At 47.0% G+C, this 21,751-nt stretch overlaps 1 protein-coding gene across 5 annotated transcripts in view; it reads left to right on the forward strand.

Moving 5' to 3' along the window:
• The first annotated feature begins 4,916 nt into the window (after positions 1-4,916).
• Positions 4,917-21,751, forward strand: part of KLF7 (KLF transcription factor 7) — a 112,327-nt gene continuing 95,492 nt past the window's right edge. For 4 of the 5 annotated variants that reach the window (XR_008748412.1, XR_008748411.1, XR_003554268.2 and 1 more), the window contains exon 1: positions 4,922-5,439. Coding sequence is in view for 2 of the 5 variants with exons in the window: in XM_013298811.3 (XP_013154265.1) it covers positions 5,338-5,439 (102 nt within the window). In the remaining 3 variants the exon portion in view is untranslated. Of the gene's footprint in view, positions 5,440-21,751 lie in introns of all 5 variants that reach the window. The other variant, XM_055812062.1, reaches the window with a different exon arrangement.

Consider the following 21,751-nt stretch of genomic DNA (forward strand, 5'->3'; position numbering starts at 1 on the left):
AGAGATGCTTCACACTGGGAAAGGAAGTTGTCTCCCTTTCGGCTGCTTGATATTTGTTGGGATTTTGGTTGTCGTCAGATGTGGACATGGGTACAGATGCACAGACACATTTGGGTATCAGGAAGTGGCAACTCTAAACAGCAGGGTGGCTTTTGAGCTCTCCCGCTGTGCCTCTGGCAGCCTCTTCCAGCCATGCCACCTGGCCATAAACCACCACCATGAGTCCTCCACTCCCTGGCAATAGCTTTCTGCATCCACTCCTGGAGAGGGTGCAGCTGCAAATCCAAGCACGCTCCAGCGGGCTTCTCAGTGCTCTTCCTCCCCTTTGATCTTTGCAAAGCTTTACCACCAGTGGCAACCTCAACCCTACCAACCTGCAGGCACAGGCACAGCCTCTTCCTCTCCAGGAGGAACACTGAAGAACCATCTCATCTGAACATCCCCATCACAAGCTGCAAGCACAGAAAAGCTGTATTAACTTTTGATCTGAGATGGGGGAGAAGAAGTGATGCAGCTGGCAGTGTAACATGCAGATGTGATGGTAAAAGAAACTGATAGCCTGGACACCTGGACCAACTTGTCTCTGCAGGAGAAATTGCTTTAGCACTTTTGTTGACTACACAGAAACCATAGGGTTTAAAACGGCATCATGAGCTGTGCACAGAGGATGTCTGTAGCTGTTTCACTGGTACCAAAGGAGGCGTATCCAGTGAAATGTTTGAACTACAAACTGATATACTACCCGATGGCTTTATGGCACCTTGTCACTGCCCAAACCAGAGCAGTGAAACACAAACCCAGCACCCCAAAGTCCCCTGCAAATCAGCCTTCCCTGTTAGGTCCTCACTACGTACCCCTCCCCATTGCTTCCGGGGGCAGTGGGGCTGGGAATATCACAAGAGAAAGCAACCAGAGCAACCAAAATTGTGATTCTGTGCACACCACTGGCTTGTAGGGACCCAGCAACTGCAGGGGGTCATTCTGCACTGCCAGCTTGGAGGGAGTAGAACAGCTTGTTGCCAGGGCTCCTGTGGCAGGCAATGAGAAATTCAAGCTCATCCCAGAAAACAGTGAAGTCACCTTTTCTCTTTCTCTAGAAAAGCAGAAGGAACAAGGAAATATTTTCTTTCCTTTCACTAGGACTAAGCACCCCCATTGCCCCTTGATGCCAAAAATACAACCCCTTCTTCTTCCCAGGTGCCAAGACCTATTGGTGCTATTGCACAACCAGCCATACCACCACCCTGCATCTTCCCCACATTTCAGAAGGTCACAGGAATGATGAAGTTTGGGGTCAGCCTAAAAAGTCCTCCCCCCACCCAGGCTATTCTCTTTACCCATTGCAGGACAAATCTGTGCTATGGCCAAAATGCCTGTCCTTACTCCCTGCAGGTCCAGCCTGCACCCTTTGCCTGAATTTTTGTGTAGTCCTCTGTGCCCTTGAGCCCAGCTGTGTAGCAGTGGGGAGGTATGGCTCCTCCTCCACATCTGATTGCATTGCTCTCTGTGATGGGTGGCGTGGTTGGGCCGGAGCAGGGAAAGTGGCTATCTGCCAAGAGTAAGGTCAGTACAGCCTGGGAAAAAAGAGAGCACTGGGCAGAAATTGCCTTCGGCTACCTCTGGGTTAGCGCAGGTAGATGCTACCTCAGGTGCTGGGCTGACAGCATTATACCCAGCATATCACCACATTCATTTTTTGTACAGACTCTTCTATTTCTTCCAAGTGACAACCCCATTCTGCTTTCTCGACTGACCTCCAAAGCAGAATATCCAAGACAATAAAAATACAATGTCTGCCTGGAAACCACCCAGGCAAGCAGCCAGATCTGTAGCCCAGCTCTTCACCTCAAGGCTCAGAGCCAAAATCCTGCCCTCAGACACAATTCCTCCTGAAGCCAGCCAGAGCAGCAGACCAGCATCTGCTCACCGGATCTGGCCATCAGTTACAGTGCAACGTGGGCAGAGTCCGGGCTCTTCGCTGGTGTCAAGCTCCACAGCTAAGAACAACCTTCACCCTGAGGGTGGAAAAGTTGCTGTCCCTACCGAACATGCGTTCAGCAGAAAGTTCAAACCAGACAAGTAGAAAGATTTTAATTTATTCAAATAAGAGCTGCTCAGTAGCAAGCAGAGGTGACTCCCATGGCAGAGGGGACTCTGGGCTGCCTGTATACACCAAGCTTTGCAACAAACCAAAGCGTGAGCAACCCACAGCTTGCACAGGCCAGGTCTCCTCTCATGCCAGTGTTAGAGGAGAGCTTGGACATCAGAGCACTAAACTTTCCACGTATTAAAATGGTAATTATGCTAAGCAAGGCCAGAAGTATAGCACCAAAGTGTTTTTCAGCCACAGGAATTACAGAATTTGAAGACAAAAATGCAAGTTTAAGTAGCTCATACCATAAACCTTCACTGCTTTTGTCCTGTATTTCCCTGCCTAGGTCAGAAAAAGCCTCTGCATATGCATATGGCCTTGTTCTGACAAGCTCTTAAAGATAAATGCTTATTGAAAGCTTTTTCTGAAACAGGTGTTTTTTACATAACCCTCTCAGGATGGGAGCTGTGTTATGATATCCAAGCGCTGCTTCTTTCCAGCTCCGATCACCTTAGTCCATTTCTCTCCTCTCCTGTCTTTAAGTTTTCCCTTCCCAAGGTGCCCAGGAATGGTGTTGCTTTGCCAGATTGAGGCATGCTTGGAATCGGTAACGATGGTCTGTAATACCTCTCCAGCAGTGTTTGCTGCACTAACTAACCTTCCCTCTCATCTTCCCACTAAAACATACATTTATGGGTGTATTTATGAGAAAGAGCAGTTTATTATTCACATCCAGCCCCACACCTAGCTTTTCTGCTAAGCTAAGGGTGCTGGAGATGCTCCTGTTGGAGACAACCTAAGGCTCCGTAGGTGAAGGCTGTGAAACAGGCATTGTTTATACAAGCAGCTCACAGGAGACAATCATCTTCAAGTGAGCTGCCCCTGGATCGTCAAGACCTGCAGCCTCAGGGCCAAAGCCTGAGCAACAGCCTCCACAACCCACCCAGCTGCTTCTGCAATGCAAACACCCAAAGTGTGTTTTTGCAGAGGTGAGATCATTTATTTGAGAAAACCACCTGTGCCCAGCCTCTCATGACGACTGCAACTCCTTCAGCAACTGCTTCATTTCCCCCTTTCCCTCTAGATTTTGACTCCTCAAACTAGAGCGTGCTGCTTACTCTGCGTTATTCTAAACTCACGGCAGCATTGCTTGCCAGCACCTAAACAAATTTGGGGTTGGTGCAGCCATCGTCCTTTAGATGTTTATTCTGAGAAGCTTTCTTCAAACATGGCTTTCAAAATTGTTAATGTGGTCCCAGTCTTGGAAAAGGCAATTTGTCTTCATCACCAAGAAAACACACCATTAGCACTGATGAGTTTTGCTGCCTCATACTTTCACATCAGAGTGGGACACCTGGGATGAGATGTGCATGTACTTGTGGCATTACACCAATTTATACCAGCTGAGCCCTGGCCCAGGCACCCTTACCTGGTTACAGAAGGATGACAATAGCAAGCAGAGACATTTTAGTCACTTAAGAAAAGTGTGATGCAACTACTCTAAAACCAGATAATTTTACCCTCCCCGGCAGCACCTGCTTGCCCCAATACCCAGTTCAGCTCACACTTGGTGACAACCCACCACAAAGGGGCACCAGGGCAGTGTTTGTTCAGCAGCCTGGAGGCTAGACAGAGCCCTGGCAGTGCAACTGATGGGACTATAGGACCCTCCAAATTCAAGAGCAACAAAGAGAGCTTATTTCTTCTATTACTGGACTTCCCTGCCCCCCCCCCCATCATCTTTAAGTGAGCACACTCAGTTTTGCAATCCTGCCAAAATGAGAAATGCAACTGTGCCCAGCGCCAGAGCAACTTTGGGGAAGCTTTGCATTGCACTAACCATTTAAGGTCAAACAGCCCATTAGCCAACCGACACTAACATCCAGAGTGCTCACAGCTAAATCTGGTTAAATGCCATGGTAGATGCCTTAATGAGCACACAAGCATTTCTGGAGGTAGCCTGGGCAGAGCAATGCTGAGGGCTGCCCATGCAGCCTCAGAAGCTGGGCTGCTGTGCTCTCCATGTGTGGGCACCAAGCACATGCTGCTCCCGCTCTGCGGGCACTCCCGCTCCAGTGCCTTCCAACACCCTCACCAGCCAGGCGTCTCTCCCCAGCCACCTGTGACTGGGTGAATAGAAAGTGCTTTTCTTGGCCCGGCCACCCCCAGGCCCTGGTACTCCAGTGCCAGTGGCGGGACAGAAGCTCCGCACGCACGGGATGGGCAGGCACCGCGCGGCCCCTTCCTTAGCGCGGCGCGGGACAGCCCGCCCGCCCCCCCCCCCCCCCAGGCCAACCAGCCCCTCAAAAGCAGCGGTCCATCCGCCGAAACCGGCAACCGCGGCCGGGCCGCGGCGCACTAACACCGCCGCGCCTCAGCCCGCCGCACTACACCGCTGTCGCGCGCTCCGCCGCCCTCTTATATAGCGCCCTAAAAATAGCTCGCCGCGCACCGCCTCGCGGGCCGCGGGGAGGAGGCGGGAGCCGCGCTGCCGACCAATCGGCACCGCCGACGGCGACACGGCACCGCCTCCCGCACCCCGAGCGGCGCTGCCATTGGGCGGCAGTGACTTCAGGCGCGCCGCGGGCCCGCCCCTCCCGCCCCGCCGTTTACCCTACATGGTCACGCGCTGCCTGAGTGGGCCGCGCGGCTGCGCGCTGAGGCGGGGGGGGGGGAGGGGGAGGGGGGGGTGCCGGGGGCGGGGCGGCCGTGAGGCGGCCGTGAGGCGGCGGTGGCGGCCGCGGGCGGGGGGAGGGTGGGGGGGGTTCCTAGGCCGGGTTTGCCGAGGGAGGGTGAGAGGAAAACGGGGAGGGGGATGTGGTCACCCGAAAATAAAGAGGGGAGGGGGCAGGGGAGGGCGGGCGCGAGCGCGCATGGCCGCGGCGCGGGGCTGCGCGGTGCGCGGCGGCGGGGACGTGCCCCGGTGCGGCGGCCGCGGGGTGCTCGGTGCGCGGCGGCGCCTCCCGTCCTCGGCCCGGCCCCCGGCCCTCGCGTCCCTCCGCGCTGATCCTCAACCTCTCTCTCTCTCTCTCTCTCTCTCTCTCTCTCTCCTCTCTCTCTCCTCTCTCTCTCTCTCTCTCTCTCTCTCAAGTGTGACTGAAACAAAACAAAGCCAAAGGGACGCTGGAACTATCATTGGTTGATTTTCCTCCTCCTTTTTTTTTTTTTATGATCAAAAACAACCCCCCACCCGAGCAAACAAATACACACAAAAGCAGAAAGAAAGGGTCTTGCTCAGCAGCAGCATGGATGTCTTGGCTAGTTATAGTATATTCCAGGAACTCCAGCTTGTCCACGACACCGGCTACTTCTCAGCTTTGCCATCCTTGGAGGAAAACTGGCAGCAGGTGAATCGTTTAAATTACTCCTGTAAATCTCTTAAGCGCAGACAGTCGATGCATTGGGGCTGCATTTCTGACTTTATTTCATTTTTGTTCTTTAATTCAGGGTTGGGTTTGGGTTTTTTTTTTCTTTTTTCTTTTTTTTTTCCGCGTGGGTAGACCTTTCAATCTCTGTATTTTTTGCCATGACAAACTGAGCAGTCCATTCAAATCTGTCCGCCTTCAGCCCTTTTTGAGCACACTCGGCAGCACCTGAGATCCAGTGGCATTCTTCAGGGTTTTGTTTTTATGATGACTACTATTTTGATTTTATTTTTGGGCTTTGATTTTTTTGTTATTGTTGTTCTTTTAAACAAGGCTGATTCCTTCCAGCCAGTGCTGAACAACTGGCAGCTGGTGGAAATGGAATAGATCATTCTTATTTTCAGGTAATTAGTATACGTCAATAAAAATTGTAGCTTAAATCAGAGGTGGGGGGTGGGCAGGTGTGTAGAAGCACTAGCAAAAGCTTTAAGGCTAAATTCTGTAACTAGGGAGGTGACTTATTTTTCCTTTTTGGTTTTTTTTTTATTTTATTTTTATTATTTAGAAGGTGGGGAGAAACACACACTTCTTGCTGTATCTTAAAACAATGATACCCTAGGCTGGTTCCAGTCAACCAGAGTGTTTTGAGGCACTGTAGGGTTAATATGCAGACAGAATTAGGATGAAGATGGAAATCAAGTATTATGAATGCATTAAAGTGATGACTGGTGGCGTGAATAAATAAGACCAAGGAGAAGAGTAGGTTACAGAGAAAAGAGTTGTATAAAATGAACTATGAGGCCAAATGCATAGATCTATAAATAGTTATCAGCTGGGATACTGAGGAAAAAGCCAAGGCAGGATTTCTTGTTATGGCAGGACATTGTGAGACAATCCTGTTTCTTGATGTGATTTTTCTGGCAGAGGTGATATGTGAGGTGAAATTCTGGAAACTAGTGTCTCTTTAAAGGAAAAAAAAAATCCGCTGGTGGGTAAGAATAGTGGAGTGTGGCTGGGATGACATGTGGTGCTAATGCAGTGCACGGACCCGTGGTACTATTGGTATAAGAATAACGAGCCACTGGATTTTATCTTGCCAACATTCACCTTAGTCTTGGCTGGCATAAGGGTCTCCAGTAAGTGACAGCTTGGGGTGTTCATTTAATTTTTCCTTAGAAGCGTGTATGGGGAGAAACATGGATGGTAGTGCTTCAGGAGAACACTCGGGCTGTAGCATTGTCATCCAGCTGGACCGGGGCTGGATCTTTAAAGGTTTACCCTAATAAAATTGTTTTGGCTTCAGCTTTGTGCGTGCATGTGCACACACAGGAGTGATTTATAGACAGCTACAGTGTGAACACATTCAGGATTTAATTTGCAAAATGACCAATCCAACTTTGCTTTATCCTCTGAGGGGGAGGGGATGCTTTTTGTTATTAATATTCAGCTTGCACATCCATGATGGTCACATCTGCTTTCCTTTTATATTTGTAACATGCTAATTAAACTGAAGAGGTTAATATAATTTCATTTTAAAAATTAATTTTGTAGCATCATTGTTGGGTTGGTTGCATATTCAGTTGCACATTAGTAACAGTCCAGACAGTCCAAAGCGGGATAATCTGTTGACATAGCCAGCATGCTTTAGGCAGTACTGTGTGTGATACTCTATCTCCTGCTGCCTTCTTTTATGCTTAGAAGAGTGGCAGTTTGTTTTATACAGTACAATGTGCCTACCCAAGCCCACTGTTACTATTGCAGAATTTGGACTTGCACTCTCCTGGTTAAACCCCACTGATTCTCCACGTATCTTTGAAAAGAGAGGTTGAAAATAATGTGTTACATATTCCCTTATCCCCCACAAATCCTCCAACCAGTCCATGATGTTTCATAATACATCCTGTATTTACAGTTTGTTTTTATTCCCCTGTTGCTGCCTGGACTCTCCTTGCAAACAACAGGCAGCAAAACATGTATCAGTGGTGGGAGCAGCTGAAGCTGGCTGTACAGAGCATGCTGTCACGCAGGCTTGGCAGACCCACTGACACAGAGACCCCAATTTCGTTCTTCTGAATCACTTGCAGATGTAGACAGGCCTTGGGGATTTTTTTATATTAGGCAAACTGTAGCAACTTTGGGACAAAGGATGTGTGTGCATGTGTGTGTGTTTCTAAAGGTATCCCTTAAAACTGTCGGGGATCCCTTAAAACCCCAGGGAAGAGACCTGACAGGGCAGCAGCTTACCCACGGGAAGCATCAGAATTGAGAAGCGGCAGCTTTAATTTTGTGTGAAAACACTTGAATGGGTCTTGCCTCTGCTCCTATGAAGAGCTCTGATGCCGTACCCGAGCTCCACAGAGGCTTCAGAGCAGTGCTTCTCCCAGCAGCAAAGCAGCACCCCAGGAGATTACTTCAGTCTCTTAAAAAGGGGGAAGTAGTTGTGTGGGTTAAGATCAGGCTTCCTTATCATGTTGTGAGCTCCAGTTGTGTTGTGATTAGTAGCTACTAGTGCTTGATGTGGTGAGGGAGGTTAGTCCGTGCCAGTTCCAGCTCCTAGAAACGGTGTCTACTGTGATACCATAAAAGATGCATTTACCCTACTGAAAATCAGAGCACACCTTGGGGTGACAGTGTTGACACAGTCCTGTCTTCCCCTGAGTTTGGACCATGCTTTTGAAGCTGCTGGTTGAGGACTACACAGCTGGGGCAGTTGCTCATGTTTCCAATTGTGAAACACCCATCACTCACAGAGGGCACTGACAGCACAGGCAGGTTGCTAAATGCTTGCATGCAGTCAGCTGATCTCTCCCTTTTTTCCTTCCCACTGCAAGAGAAATGTGAGCAAGTTTGGTGTCTGTTCTGACAATTAGCACTGGAGTTGAATGAGAGCAACCCAGCAATATGTACAAAACAAACAGATTTTATGTAGGAAGAGATTGTCATCTCTTGTGTAGGCTTTTTTTTTTTAGGAGGAAAAAATACAAACAAAAAAATCCTCACTCCACCTTGGACATAGTTTACGTTGTAAAAGTGGAAATACCAGAAGTGGAAGCTGGAACTGAATCTGTGATGTGTATCACGTTATTTTAAAACACATGTTTGGATGGGAGGGCTTGGGTTTTCGGCAGCAAAAGCTTAGCTTCACTATGTCCGCTTTGGGCGTACTCCTTCAGGCAAAACACTTTTGAGGTCAGGAGGATTTTTTCTTGGAGTGGGGAGGTCAGAGTCTAGTGAGTAATTCATAGCACAACTGCATCAGGAGAGAGAGAACTTTCTTTAGTCTTTGTTTAGCTTTTCCAGCAGTGTTGAGCTGCCACGGCACTGGGAGAGATTAAAGGAAGAGGTGGGCTTTGTGCATCGGAAAATGAAGCGTTTGCTGTATGTCAGCTGGCTGGTATCTCAGCATCTGTGTGTTTTTGCCTGGTGTTTCATCCTGGCTCTGATTGAACTGTCCTAGTTGCTCTGTCCCTGCGAGCTGACTCTGCAGTTCAGCACCAGGGTGCGGGGAGATTCCAGCACCTGCGTGGCTGCTGTGATGCAGCGGGAGGACCTCTGGCCACATATGCCATTGCTTGGGGGTAGCTGTCTGATGTGGCATCCCCGGGATTGGAAACAGACTGCTGGGAGAGACAGCACGAGGCTGAAGAGCACCTCGTTACTCTGCAGAGGAAGGAAGTGGGTAGGAGGCTGTTTCTCAGGGAGGCGACTGTGAGGAGCACAGCGCGTGCAGCTGCACGTGGTCCCACTCTCAGTGTGCCAGGCTGTAAAGGGGGAGAGCAAGGCTGAGAGCTGGGAAGGGCTGGAGATGGGGCTTCAGTCTGTTCTTCCTGCCGGGCCTTCACAATGTTATTGGGGGGGGGGGCGGGGGGGGTGTCACTAAAAGATCAGTGTGCAGAAGGCATCTTTTGTAGTCAGATGTGTCTTCCTAGGGGTAACATTTAAAATCATCCCTATTCTCCTCCAAAGGCCCCTTGAAGGACTCTGGACTCATCATCCTTGTGTGGAGAAGGGCTCTCTGATCAGGAGGCATTTGGGGGCTCTCTTCATATTCTGTGGGGGCCACAGGGCAGCCTCTAGCATGGCAGTTGCTGTAATGTCAGAGCACGGGAGCACAAAGAGCAGGGAGATGCACAGGGTCACCATGTGTGTAGCTGAGGCAGGTGTACAAAATCAGCAGGGTGTAGGTGCCAAACCCTGGCTTATGCTAAAAGAGCCAGCCTTTCCCACATGTGTCATTAGGCAGAACAGGTCTAATTGTCTAATTGGCTGGCAGAAGTGGAAATGGCATTATATTGTTTGCATGATAACAGTTGCCCGATAACATTTCCTCTTGCCTTGGCTGACCCAGCTGCTCTCAGCTGCAGCAAACAATGATCCTTCCAAGGAAGATGCACGTTTCCTGTAAAGCATAGGATCAAGGAAGCCTTTGTTTCACTCTTGACTCTGTCATGGAGCCTTGTTTGCATATTTTTAATCAATCCTTCAAGCCTCAGTTTTCCTCTTTCTGAAATCACTGACAACAATGATGCTAACACATGGTCTCTGCAGGGCTTGGGAGGCTGAATTTTGACCCATTCTGGCAAAGGGCTTTGAGATCCCTGTGCTGTGAGAGAGCAGAGTATCCCGAAGTGACTAATCTAGCAGAACTCTTACATCTTAATGCTGACTTCTGCTTGGCAGACAGGGTCATTTTCAGGCCTATAGGAAAAATTTCCACTGCTACTGGAAAGGAATAAATCACACCGGAGAACATTCCTGCCTCTCCATGCTCTCCATTGTTCTAGTTTAATGGCATAGTTGGCCACTACATAAACTAAACCATCTCTTTTAATATTGCTATTTCATCTTGGTTCCAGTCACAGTGTAACACATTTCTTAAGTGCTTATAGTACATCATACCTCTTGAGAATAACTTGCAGAAATGGTTGACTTCCAAGAACAGCCACATGTGTAATGCAGTGTATTTCAGACTCTGACTGCCGCTCCATTTATGCTTGCAGGCTTTCTGCTTGCTCCATGTGCTGAACGCGTGCTCCTGTCACCTTACAGAAAGAGACGGAGAAAGAGAGGAAAGACAAACTTGAAACTGCTCCCTCTATTGTTTCATGATTCCTTAATTACAGAATCTGTTGTTATAAGTGATTATTTCTTGGCATTAGGGAAGTGTAGAGCCCCACAATCCATGTTACATGTCTTAAACCAGCTGATTATGGGTGTGACTTGTGTCAAGTGATTTTGAAATGGGGTAAATACCTTTAAGCAATACATACATAACTGTAATGTGGGTACTCAACTAGAAAATACTTTCTTACTTGCTTGGGATGCTTAAACCCTCCATCCCCCAAGCCCACACATATCTGTATGTCCTATTGAATAGGCGATGTGTAGATTAGAGTAGGCTACATAAAAATCATGATCTGTAGCTAGTCTGCAATGTAATACTTCCATGTGGAAATGGCAGAAGGTCTCCAGTTCCAGGCAGTAATTTCACATTTAAACTCTCCAGGATGGAGGCAAATGGTATCTTCTGGATATTGTTGTATTTTCTGAGGCCTTGTCAAATGACTCTCCACTGAGAAAAACCCAGTGTGTTGCTTCTCCATTCTGCATTGAGAAACATGTTACAGAGAAGTGAGAAGGAAACTGCTTCTGTTTGACTCTGTAGCCGCATATGAACTACCTTGATTGCAATTGTCCTTACAAGACAAAGGGATTTTGCTCACTGGCTGAGCAGCACTGGTGTTCAGTACATTAAGCAATGGCATAATAGTACATCTCATCTCCTGTCAAGTTTGTCACATTCTGCAGAGGGAAGAAAAATGTTCAGTTTTGATCACCCCACTCAAAACCTCATAGAAAGTGATCCACAGGAATTGTAATTGGTGGCGGTTTTCCTTTTTGATGGTAAACCTGAATTCTGGAGAGTTAATAAAGGTGTTTTCAAGAATGGTGCTGAGTCCTTCTTTCCTTTCTGTTTCCTTGGACTCTCAAGTGCCTCCTACCTGTTCCCTTATGTATTCATCTATAATGCCCTCACTCCTTCCACACTCCCAGCAACACTCAGGAGCTGGGAGTGCCGTTTTTGTAGTGTCTTTCAGGCTCAAGTTGCAGGAATCACCCTCCTGAATTGCTGAATTTCTTCTCCCCACAGGTCTTCTTTGTACTATGGGTGATTCTGCCTTGGTCTAAGTGAATCTGGATTCACTTGAACTGCAGGTTTCAACTGATTCTGTAGCAAACAAACAAAAGAAACCTGCCAGGGAAAGAGCCTCCCCTCCTCCCAAATTTTCCTGGGTAGAGAACAGGTTTGGAGTACAGATGTTAACACAGGTGTATTCCTGAGCTTGATGCTGTTGTATTTGAGACCATCCCAGTTTTCTTCCATTGGCTTCAGTCTTGATAGGTGCTACACATGTTTTGAGTGTCTGAGTTTGGTACTCACTTGGCTGTGTGTCCTTCCCAGCGTTGCCACTTTGAGTTTAAAAAATCATGTGCCTGGTTCACAAGACACCGAGATTGTCTTTAAAGTCACAGACTTTCTTTTTTTCAGTTCGATGTTCCTTTTACTTTCCTTGCTTCTGAGCCACTTAAGGTTTTTTTTATTGTCTTTTATTCTCAAAAATAAACCCCTGAGGTTTCCAACACTTACTTGATTTCAGCAGCATTACGAAAATGCCACCATTGTGACATTTTCAGAGCTGTCAGTACAGAGATAGGTGTGTACATCAGAAAAAAGCCGGCGTATTGCTGTGTTCACCAGGCTGTATTTGCCATCCTTGCTCTGGCAGCAGCTGGCAAGGAAGGCTGCCTGGCTGTTCAGATTGTAAGGGTGCCTGTACGAGCAGAGTTATGTCTCATTTCCTTTCTTAGAAGAAGTCATTTCAGCCTTTAATACTGAAAGATAGTTAGACATCTTGGATTTAATCAGGACACCAAACCTTTGCTTCTCAGTTCTTCAGGTACAGGATGAGCTGGCAGCTCTTCCGTTCTCATAGGGCCGCTGGGAGGATTCGTACCAGGGGTTTGCGGTACTCGGGCACGGCGGCTGGGGCAGGAGAGGGTTGCGCTGGGCTGGGGGGAGATGGGCTGGGGGGAGATGGGCTGCCAGCCCCTCCGAAGCTGCTGGCCCAAATCCTGCCCCACGGGCTGATAGGTGCTGAAACTGCAGGACAGCTCCTGTGCAGGGAGCCCTCAGCGGGGTGCAGCGTCACCTCTCCAAAAAAATGGAATTAACGATCTGAAAGGTAAGCTTAAATCCCCCTTTCCAGAAGTCTGTGTTGTCTTAGAGACAACGTGTGCATAGCATTAATTCGAAGTCTTCTCTAGGTTTTTAAAAGGTGTTGGAGTTGGGTGCAGGGAGGTCAGGCAGGAAGGAATGGCATTTTTTTTGTTTAAAAGGTTTAATATATCAGCTCTGATATATTAAGCTGCTCTGATGCTCTTAATCCTTTTAAAGCAGGTACCCATCCTCTCCATGTTCTTACATGTGAAGGATCCTTTCCAATCCAGAGTGTTTCCGCTCACTGCAACTGTGTATTCATTAGATGTGTTCTTGTTTGGAGAGCTATTAAGTTCGTGTGGTATACCTTACAACATACACTAAAGACTCTGAGTCATTTATGCACAGACTGCATATTAATGCTTGCTGAAGGTCCAGCAGGCATACTTATTTAAGTCTCATAATGGTTTTGAACATGGTGTTTATAGGCCATGTCTCACATGTCCAAATCCTCTTGGTTATTTCCCAGCATTGTGGACCTGAGTGCAAAGCTGGGATTTAAATCATGCGTGGGGGTCAACAGCTCCTATTCTGCAAGGGATAGAGAAGTAGGCAGTGACACAGTCAAGCTGGGGAGACAGCGTGATTGATGGGGAAGGATGCAAAGGAGAAGGACGCTGGCTTGCGAGAGGCATTTTTGAGACATTCCAATTAGTGTCCTGATTCACAAATCCTGCCTTTAAACCTGCAGCCACTGAAGGTCAGTTTTTCAGGGACACTGACATAGGGTTGATGTTTGACCGTGATGGACCTTTGTAAACCAACATGTTCTGACAGTAACTGCAATCAATGGAAGTATCTCCATCTATATAATTTAAAAAGCCCTAGAAGCAGGGTTTATGATTTTTGGACAGGGTTGGCTTGCCCACCTGCTGCCTTTGCAGCTCTTGTGCTGCAGCTTCCTTCTCGTGCAACTGAAGTGACTGGAAATCGAAGTGAAAATGACTGTTTGGATTGTGCAGTAAGGAAAAATGCATGTGGCATGACAAGTAAATTAGATTTTTAAAATGCTTTCACTGCTAATAGGCTACTGTGCTGTTAGGCATTTGGTTTTAATCCTGACTCTGGAGTGGGCAAAGTTCACTGTCAAGCATAACGAAAGTTCTTTGTTTTGTAAACATTTGCAATTTTTGCTGACTTGTCTGCACTCCAGCCCAGGAGGGGAATCAGCATTGTGCTGAATTGCTCCGTGCTTGTGGGGGTGAAGTAGGGGACTGCCTTTAGTTGCCTGCTTTTATTCTCCACCAGGGCTGGATGGAAAACAAAGATTCCAGCCAGAAGAGGTCATGGTAAAAATGTTCAGAGGGTGGAAGAGTGGGAGGGGTGAGAGGTGCTCCTGTCTGCCTGCTTTTTGCACCCAAAATGGACACTGGCCACATCACAGCGCTTAGGTGTGATGTTAGAGACCCAGATCTGAGTCACTGCTTTGCTTGATTCTGGTCTGCCCTTGCAGATTACATCTTGGATGTGTGAAATTTCAGTGGATAACATGGTGGCTCCAAACGAAATGTATTCCAGTAAAATACTTTAGACAAAGCATTTGGAGAATCTTTGGTAGAAATATTTCAACCAGTTTTGCAGGCCCTGTTTTTGGTGTGAGAGACTTGGTTTGGCTAACATCGTGGGCTTTTGTTGTCAAATGCCTTCTGTTTCAGGGCTTGGGCCCCTAAAACTCAGTTAATTTTCCCCAGCTATTGGCAATTTGGCTAGTAAAAGGTATCCAGAGTCTGCATTCCTGGGACTCTTGCATCTTTTGAGAACTGCAGCCACAACCCTATGTGATGCCGTAAGCAATGTCTGGATACTTCTTGTCTCTAACCTGGGTGCCTGCTCTCCCTCCCTCTGGGCAAGGGTCTGGCAAGGCATGTTATTGCACGAGATGCACAAGAGTGTTGCAATCACACTTTTTCCTTAGATCCTTGCAACTGCTGGTCACTTCTCTCTCCTCTGCTCAGCTGCAGCCAGCAAGGTGCCGTGCAGGTTTCTTTGCAAGGACTCTGTGCACTCACCCTCCCCTAGCACCTTTGGCTTACTGCTGGGTCTGAGGTGCCCCACATCCCGGGGTGCAGGGTGAGGTGAGTAGCTCAGGGGCTTTATTTCTGTTCCTCTGGCTGCACAGCAGTTTGAAGGGTGCCAGCCCTGCAGAGCTTGCTGCCTGCTTCAAGCTGGTGAAAAGTGCTAAATAATCCTGGTGTGGGGCTTGTTTTTTTCTTTTCTTTCTTTTGGCCTCTCCTGTCAGCCTGGAAAATTTATGCTGCTCTGAAGAAAACATTCCACTCATCTGCAAGCTACTACAGCTGCCGTGTGAGTAATAAAGTATGGAAAGGAGGAAGGGAGAGGGGAGAAGAAAGATGGGAGCTGGTGTTTCATATGGAAAGCATCAGGCCAGGAGTGGCTTTGTTTCCGACACGTGGACAGTGGAGAGGCTGCATTTGCTGCTCAATGGAAAATTGATGGCAGTGAAAAGAAACCTCCCTTATTAGTGACTAGATCAGATGGGGATGAACTTCAGTATCTCTTGCTTTTATTTTTAAATTTGTCCACAATTTAAAATAATAAGGAAGAAGCAAAGGACACTGTTCTGACTGATTTGAGAATACAGCCAGTTTGGGCAAAGTGGCTTTTTTCTGTCTCCATCTGATGCTGCTGTCCTAGTTCACTGGTGGTGTCACAGTCCTCCTCAGCTGTGCCAGCACCTCAGAGTGGTTGCGAACATCTGAAGGTTGCTGTAAATCAGGTTCTTAGCAAGGTGCATGTTCCTTCTCTTTGCCTTTGGTTTCTGATCTTTTGGGATAGTGTGAAGTCAGGTTTGTAAGCTTTCTGCACAATGAACAGGAGCTTGGTTTTGGTGCTGAGAAAGATGGTTCTGATGCAACCAGAAGCCTCTGAGAGTTGGGACTTTAAGAAACATGTGAAAGAGCAGTGGGAGTTGGAGTCAAATAGAGTAAAGGGTGTTTCTGTCTGATCAGACCAGAGGAAGGAAGCACTTACAGTTTTGGAGGTCTCCAGTATCTTGGAAGAAGAGGCAGACTGCTGTAAGTGCTGATGTGACCCAGTGAAAGAGCTTGTAAGGTGTTCTCTTGCAGGTTTGAGAATTTCGGGGTAAATAGATGCCTCCTGGGGTAGTTTCCTACTGTCTACCGCAGGAAAACAGGGTAGACTTCTCTTAGCAGCACATCCCTTAGCTCTCCTGTGTTTTTCAAGTGAAAAGAAAGAGTGTGTATACATTGTTTGAAAACAGAAGGGCCTTGTTTAATCTGTGATTTTTTTTCTGGAAGGAATGAGTCTTTGGTGTTTGATTGTACAGTTAAGGTCAGGAGAGGCTTTCCTATTTCTTCCGTTGATTATAGGATGAAACCTTCCCAGACACAGGCTGAAATCTCTGTCTCCAGTGCTTCCCTGGATGAAGATGTTTGCTTGAATCAGTGCCTCAGGAGCTGGGGTGATTTGGGGGTTAAAGAAAGTAATGCAGGGGCCTTGCTCTGCTCCATTTGTGTGCCTCCAGAACAGCCTGGTCCCATGGCACCACACTGTACAGCACCATGCTGTACTTCTGAGTTGGCTGCAAAGCTCATGCTTTCTCTTCAGACAGCCCTGATTTTCTACTCACTCAAGACAGTTTTGTGTTTTCCAAGAGTGACTCCTTTATTAATCTTTCTTGGATGCTGGTAAATGAGTTTCAGGGTACTCAGTTGAAATACTCTGCTGAGTGTGCCGAGCTCATTTTGGGCTTTCAGAGCTTTGGTGGTTTGTTTAAAATGTGAATAAGCCTCAGTTGTTTGAGGGAGAACAGAAGAATGCCAGTGCAGTTACTTTCTGGTGTGAAGGGCTTGGTAGATGGGTGACTTCCCAGCACAGTTTCTCAGTGCTGAGAGGAATGGTAGGTGCACAGAGCCCTGCAAAGGCTGCATTGGGTTTTCTTTTTCTGACATGAGAAAATCATTTTACCTTTTTTTGAAGGAAATATTTGAGGGAGAGCAAGGGAAACAAGGTGTGGGTGGTTTCATACTCTCAGAGACCTCCTGGCACATGTGACTTTCAGAAGATGCTGAATACTTATCTTCCAAGTCCTGAGTGCCTGTCAAGCTGGACATTGAGTGGATACCCTAGGTTGAAGAGGCCTCCTCACTGGGACTGTCTCACATGGATTATCTTCATGCAGTGAGAGCTGTATCAGCTGCAAGGCCTGTAAGTCAGTCAGTGTTCTGTTTGAGCAAGCTGCATCTCTGGTCAGATGTTGCACTGTGGTATAAGATGGGAATTTCTGTCTCCTTTCCATTTCTTCATGTTTAAGTGGAAAAGGTCAAGGAAACCTTTGACATTCAGTTCTGAATGTTTTTTCTCTTTGTAAATGGGAAGAATAGTACCCACATCACGTTGGAGATTTCACATCAGTCAGTGAGTCACATCCTGGGCTGATGCAAACTGATGCAGATCTGCCAAAGTCACAGTGGTGATATGCGGATTTACACTGGCCTCGTGTCCATGAAGTTACTTGACACCTTGAAGGAGACTGGTCTACACAAATCCCAGGTCTTGTCAGGATGTGGAATAAATATCAGGATGTGGGCAGAAAACAGCACACCCATTTTAATGATTTGATTAAAACAATACTGCTGCTCTATGGCTCTCGTAAATGTATTTCCAGTGGTGTTGGGGGAAGGAGATACTCTCAAGTGCCATAATGAGAGAGTACATTTTTTAAAATGTTGCACAATAGGCCACTAAGTTGTGCTCTAGCTATATTGGCTTATTTCTGTTTTATAGTGAGCATAGCCTTAGGCATCCTATAAATACCATTTCTCTCCCCACCTTCAGCTAATAAATAATAGAAACTGTGCCGGAAAGAAATTTTCTTTCCGTGAAAGAGTGGGAGGTCCTGAGCTGCCCTCTATAAAACAAAGGATGTAGCATGATTTGCTTTCTTTGGTTTTTGGAATGAAGAAAATGTGGGGGTGGGAGGGAATGAGAAGGTGTTTCTAAGCGCTAAATGTGCTTCCCCAACACTGTAAGGTAGGATGATGTCTGGTGTGGGCATTGCTTCCCCCAGGACAGTAATACCCATCTGTGAAATGAAGACAGATGAGAGAGGTTTCTGAACAGTCTCAATGCATGGGAAGAAGGAAGGATCCCATTCTGATTTACCCTCGGGCTTTCACATCCAGCAGTGGAAACCAACCTGAAAGTGGGTGTAAATGAGCATCTGAAGGAGCCCTTTGTGTAATTCAGTGGGCTGTGTTGTCCAGGGGTCAGACTGAGTTATCAGAATGGCCCTTTCTGACCTTAAAATCTGCTTCTGAGTCAGTCCTCTCTGAGACCTTTTTGGTCTGTTTTAATGATGTCAAAAAGCTGTAGGGTAAATGTAAGTCATGAAGGGTCCCTGCATGTGCACATACGGCGGCCAGATACATTTCATTTCGAGACTCCATGACATACATACTGTGTATCAGGTTGGAAATGTGTCTCAGAGGATAGAACAGGTTTGTGGAGGTGGGGGCTTCCTCCTGCGCTGACTAGAATCAAAAGCAAGTCCATGTCATGTCATGTCACGTCATGTCATGGAGAGGGTGTGGGGACATATTCTGACTGCAGTTTGGCCACTAAGGTCAGAGGGGAGTCAGGGAAGACCTTGTGTTCAGCAATGGGGCCTTACTGGTTAATTTTGAAGTCAAATGAGATTCAAGAGCAGGCATTTTCAGTCACCATCATCATCCAGGAACTGTGTATATAAGCAGATCTGGTCCAGAAGCAAATAAGCTTGGAAATTAGCACTGTTAGATCATAAAATTCTGCCCAGGTGCCATTTCTTATTGTATGCCTCAGTGCTGCTTTCCAGTCTCATTTGAAATCCACCTAGCATGAAGCCCTGCTTTCCTTGGAAGCATGTACCTAATTTAGGGGAGGAGTATCTAACAGGCTGTTGTGCCTCCAACCTGAGTAATTCTTCCCCTTCTTATATCCTCTCTCTTCTCCATGAGCAAGTCTATTTCTTTATTTGGGTTCACCCTCTTCATAGCTGCATGGTCTGTGATGCTTTTCCCCCCCTTTATCGATATTAACTCTTTCAAGGATTTTTATCTAAATGTAAAATGAGACCCCTGCTCGTTGACTGGAGATTATAACACCGACTGTGGAACAGATGTGATAAATAGTAATAAATGTGCATGTCCCTTTCAATTTTGTCATACTTTCCATCTCAGTGTGCCTTCCAGTTTTGCTGTATATCAGATGCTAAGAATGTGTCCTCAAAGCTATATCGGTCTTCTCTGTGTCTTTTCTGTTCTAGGTCTCTTTTCAGCCTTACTGGATCTCTGCTTTGTACTGAGTATGAGTGTTGTGTTGATGTTTCTTCCATAAATGCATTAATTTGTCTTTTTCCAAATTCAATCTCAAGGATTTATTTCCTGCCCCTGCGTGGTTTTCTTTATATACTGCCTCTGTCTCTGCTGGCATCACATGAAAATTTAGCATTTCCTCCTTAAGGCCTTTTCCCTGCTTTTCTTCACAATGAAAGCTTTTTATCAGTTTCCTTAGTTTTCCAATTTGTTTTTATTAAGCATGTTTTTATAGTGATGGCTGCGATCCATCAGAGTAAACAGAAACAAAAAAATTTACGCCAAATTTTTTTTGTTTGTTTAAGGAAACAGATCAGACTTTAAACGGGATGAAGTCAAATTGGGGCTGATGACTTGGTGGTAGGTGGTTCTAAGTGCTGGCTATTGACAGAGAGTCGTGGAAGATCTCAGCATTTTGAAGAGCCTAAAAACACAACACAACTGTGGGCTTGAAAATCATGTGGTGGTATTAGTATCTGGAGGAGTAGGGTTGCTGTGAGTTGCTGCCCTTTGTTTGGGAAACAGTATCTATGTGCTGGTTGGTTAGTTAGTTGAAGCCCACTGGTTTTGTCATTGATGGATGCGAGGTGGGTGTTTAACCTGGATCAAGGGTAAAGGACCCTTGAATTTTGGTGCACACCCAGCACGCCTCTGCCCTTCTCTTCAGCAAAGGGGAGCTGCTCCAACGCAGGTAGGGAGCAGGCCTGCCTGAAACACTGCAGGGTCAGTGGCAGGGTCCCACCACCATCCCTCTGGAGGTCCCCACCTCTCCCACCACCCACTGAGGTGGGTGGCTGTGGTGGCCTTGAGCAGGGTGGCTCCCTGCCACCCTGTCCCCGCCATCTTAAAGGGGGATTTGCCAAAGCTGCTAACGTAAGGCTAAGGAGTCTGCCAGAGCTGGGGGGAGCATTAGCTGCTCTGTGCTGCAAGGCACTGGTCAATTCGCTTGGTGGGTCACCCCAGGCTTTGGACCTTCCTGCTGTTTGTCTGCTGTGCTGCTTTTAACCATCTCTGCTCCTTTGAGTCAGCTTGGGCTTGCTTGCACAGCAAATATTTTCCTGGTGTTTCAGAAGGTGGGTGATTCCCTTTCCTTCCTGTGGAGGAGAAAAGCCGCTTGTCCCATACAGGGTGTGCTGAGGTTGTAACAGAACAGCGGGGCCTCGTCAAATAGCAGTGAGATGCACAGCTGGCTGTGGGCAGCAGGGCTCTGCTGTTTTTGCTTAGTTCTGCCTCTGAAAACTTCTCACAGAAACTGTCATCTTTCTCCCCTTTATTCAGCAAACTCTTAAGCTGTGGGTATCCCTGAGGGGATTTTGTGTGGAACATGAAGACTGTAAAAAAACAGGTCCTAAACCATGTGCTGTTGCTAATGATCCTGCAGACCAGCACTTTAAGAGCAGAATTTTTTAACAGAAATTAAGGACTGAAAACAAAGAAATTAAGGACTGAAAACAAAGAAAGGACCTGCTACAATGAGGCATCACGTTGCACCATACATACAACTTGATGGTGTGATTGTGCTGGTCTTCATCCTGGGTGTATTCTTCCATCTAATGACTTTCTGGAAGAGTTGAAAACAGAGAGGTATGCAGAAAATCCACTGTCCATCCAGATGTTAATCAGTACAAAAGTCAAAGTTCAGAAATAAAATATGAGGAAATTGTGGGAAAGCAGTACTCTCTGTGCCTACCTCTATTTCAGTACCAGAGATTGTGCCAGCAAATTTGTGCAGTATGGAGCAGCAAAAATCCTCAGCAGTCTCCCGATAAGTCAGAGAACCTGACAACTACAGTCTTGGAAGCAAAACGTACAAGTTGCCTTTTTGAAGCTCGAGTTTTCCAAGAGCAGTGACCAAGCTCCGAGCTGTTTCAGCAGAGAAAAATGCATACCCTTTCATCCAAAACCCAGAGGTTTAGAGCATTCAGATGTCTGTTTGATTTGATGGTTGGGCTTAGAACAGATAAGATGCTTCACAGCCATTGCCCCTAGAGAGCAGGGAAGCTGTAGCACACCCATTTTACATTTTACATGGGAAACTGGGGCACCCAAGAGCTCCGTTGTCGGAGAGAGGAAGTAAGAGCAGAGTTTGAAAAGGATACCAGATCTCTGATCTCCATTTTAATTAAATTGTTTCTGCAGTTGTCTTCCCTGGCAGTTTAACTGGTAGAATGTGGTCTAGTGGAGGAATTTTTGGCTGCAAACTTGACAGGAGTGTTTTTCTGGGCCAGATCCTTGCTTAGTGTAAATTAAGATGACTCCACTAGCTATGATTGCGGTGCTAGCGATTTACTCCTCCCTCTGAGAGTTTGCCCCAGGTTTGCAGGCAGTGGGCAGGTGGGCAGTGTCATATAATACGTTCTTTTTAATTTTAGTCTGTCTAGACACTTCTGCAGCACCCCATTCTGGGAAGACTACGCCAGCAGCTCTGGAGCAGCACCGCGTTTTTCTGGTGAGAAACGCTTAGCAGACAGTGTGGAGGTGGCCTGGTGTGCTCAAACTCAGCGTTTCAGCCCCCTGGTGCAGGGTTTGGCTTTGATAGTCTCGGTGTTTTTTGGTGGAGAGATGGCAGAAGGGCTTCATGGCAGGATTTCTTCCCTGTGGACAAGGAGTGAGTCTGTCATTTTCCCTGGTTTTGGCGATGTGTTGTCCCAGCTGAGTGCTGGAGAAAGATGGCTGTTGC

This window comes from Falco peregrinus, chromosome 8, assembly GCF_023634155.1.
Source record: "Falco peregrinus isolate bFalPer1 chromosome 8, bFalPer1.pri, whole genome shotgun sequence".
In the NCBI taxonomy this organism is placed as follows: Eukaryota; Metazoa; Chordata; class Aves; order Falconiformes; family Falconidae; genus Falco; species Falco peregrinus.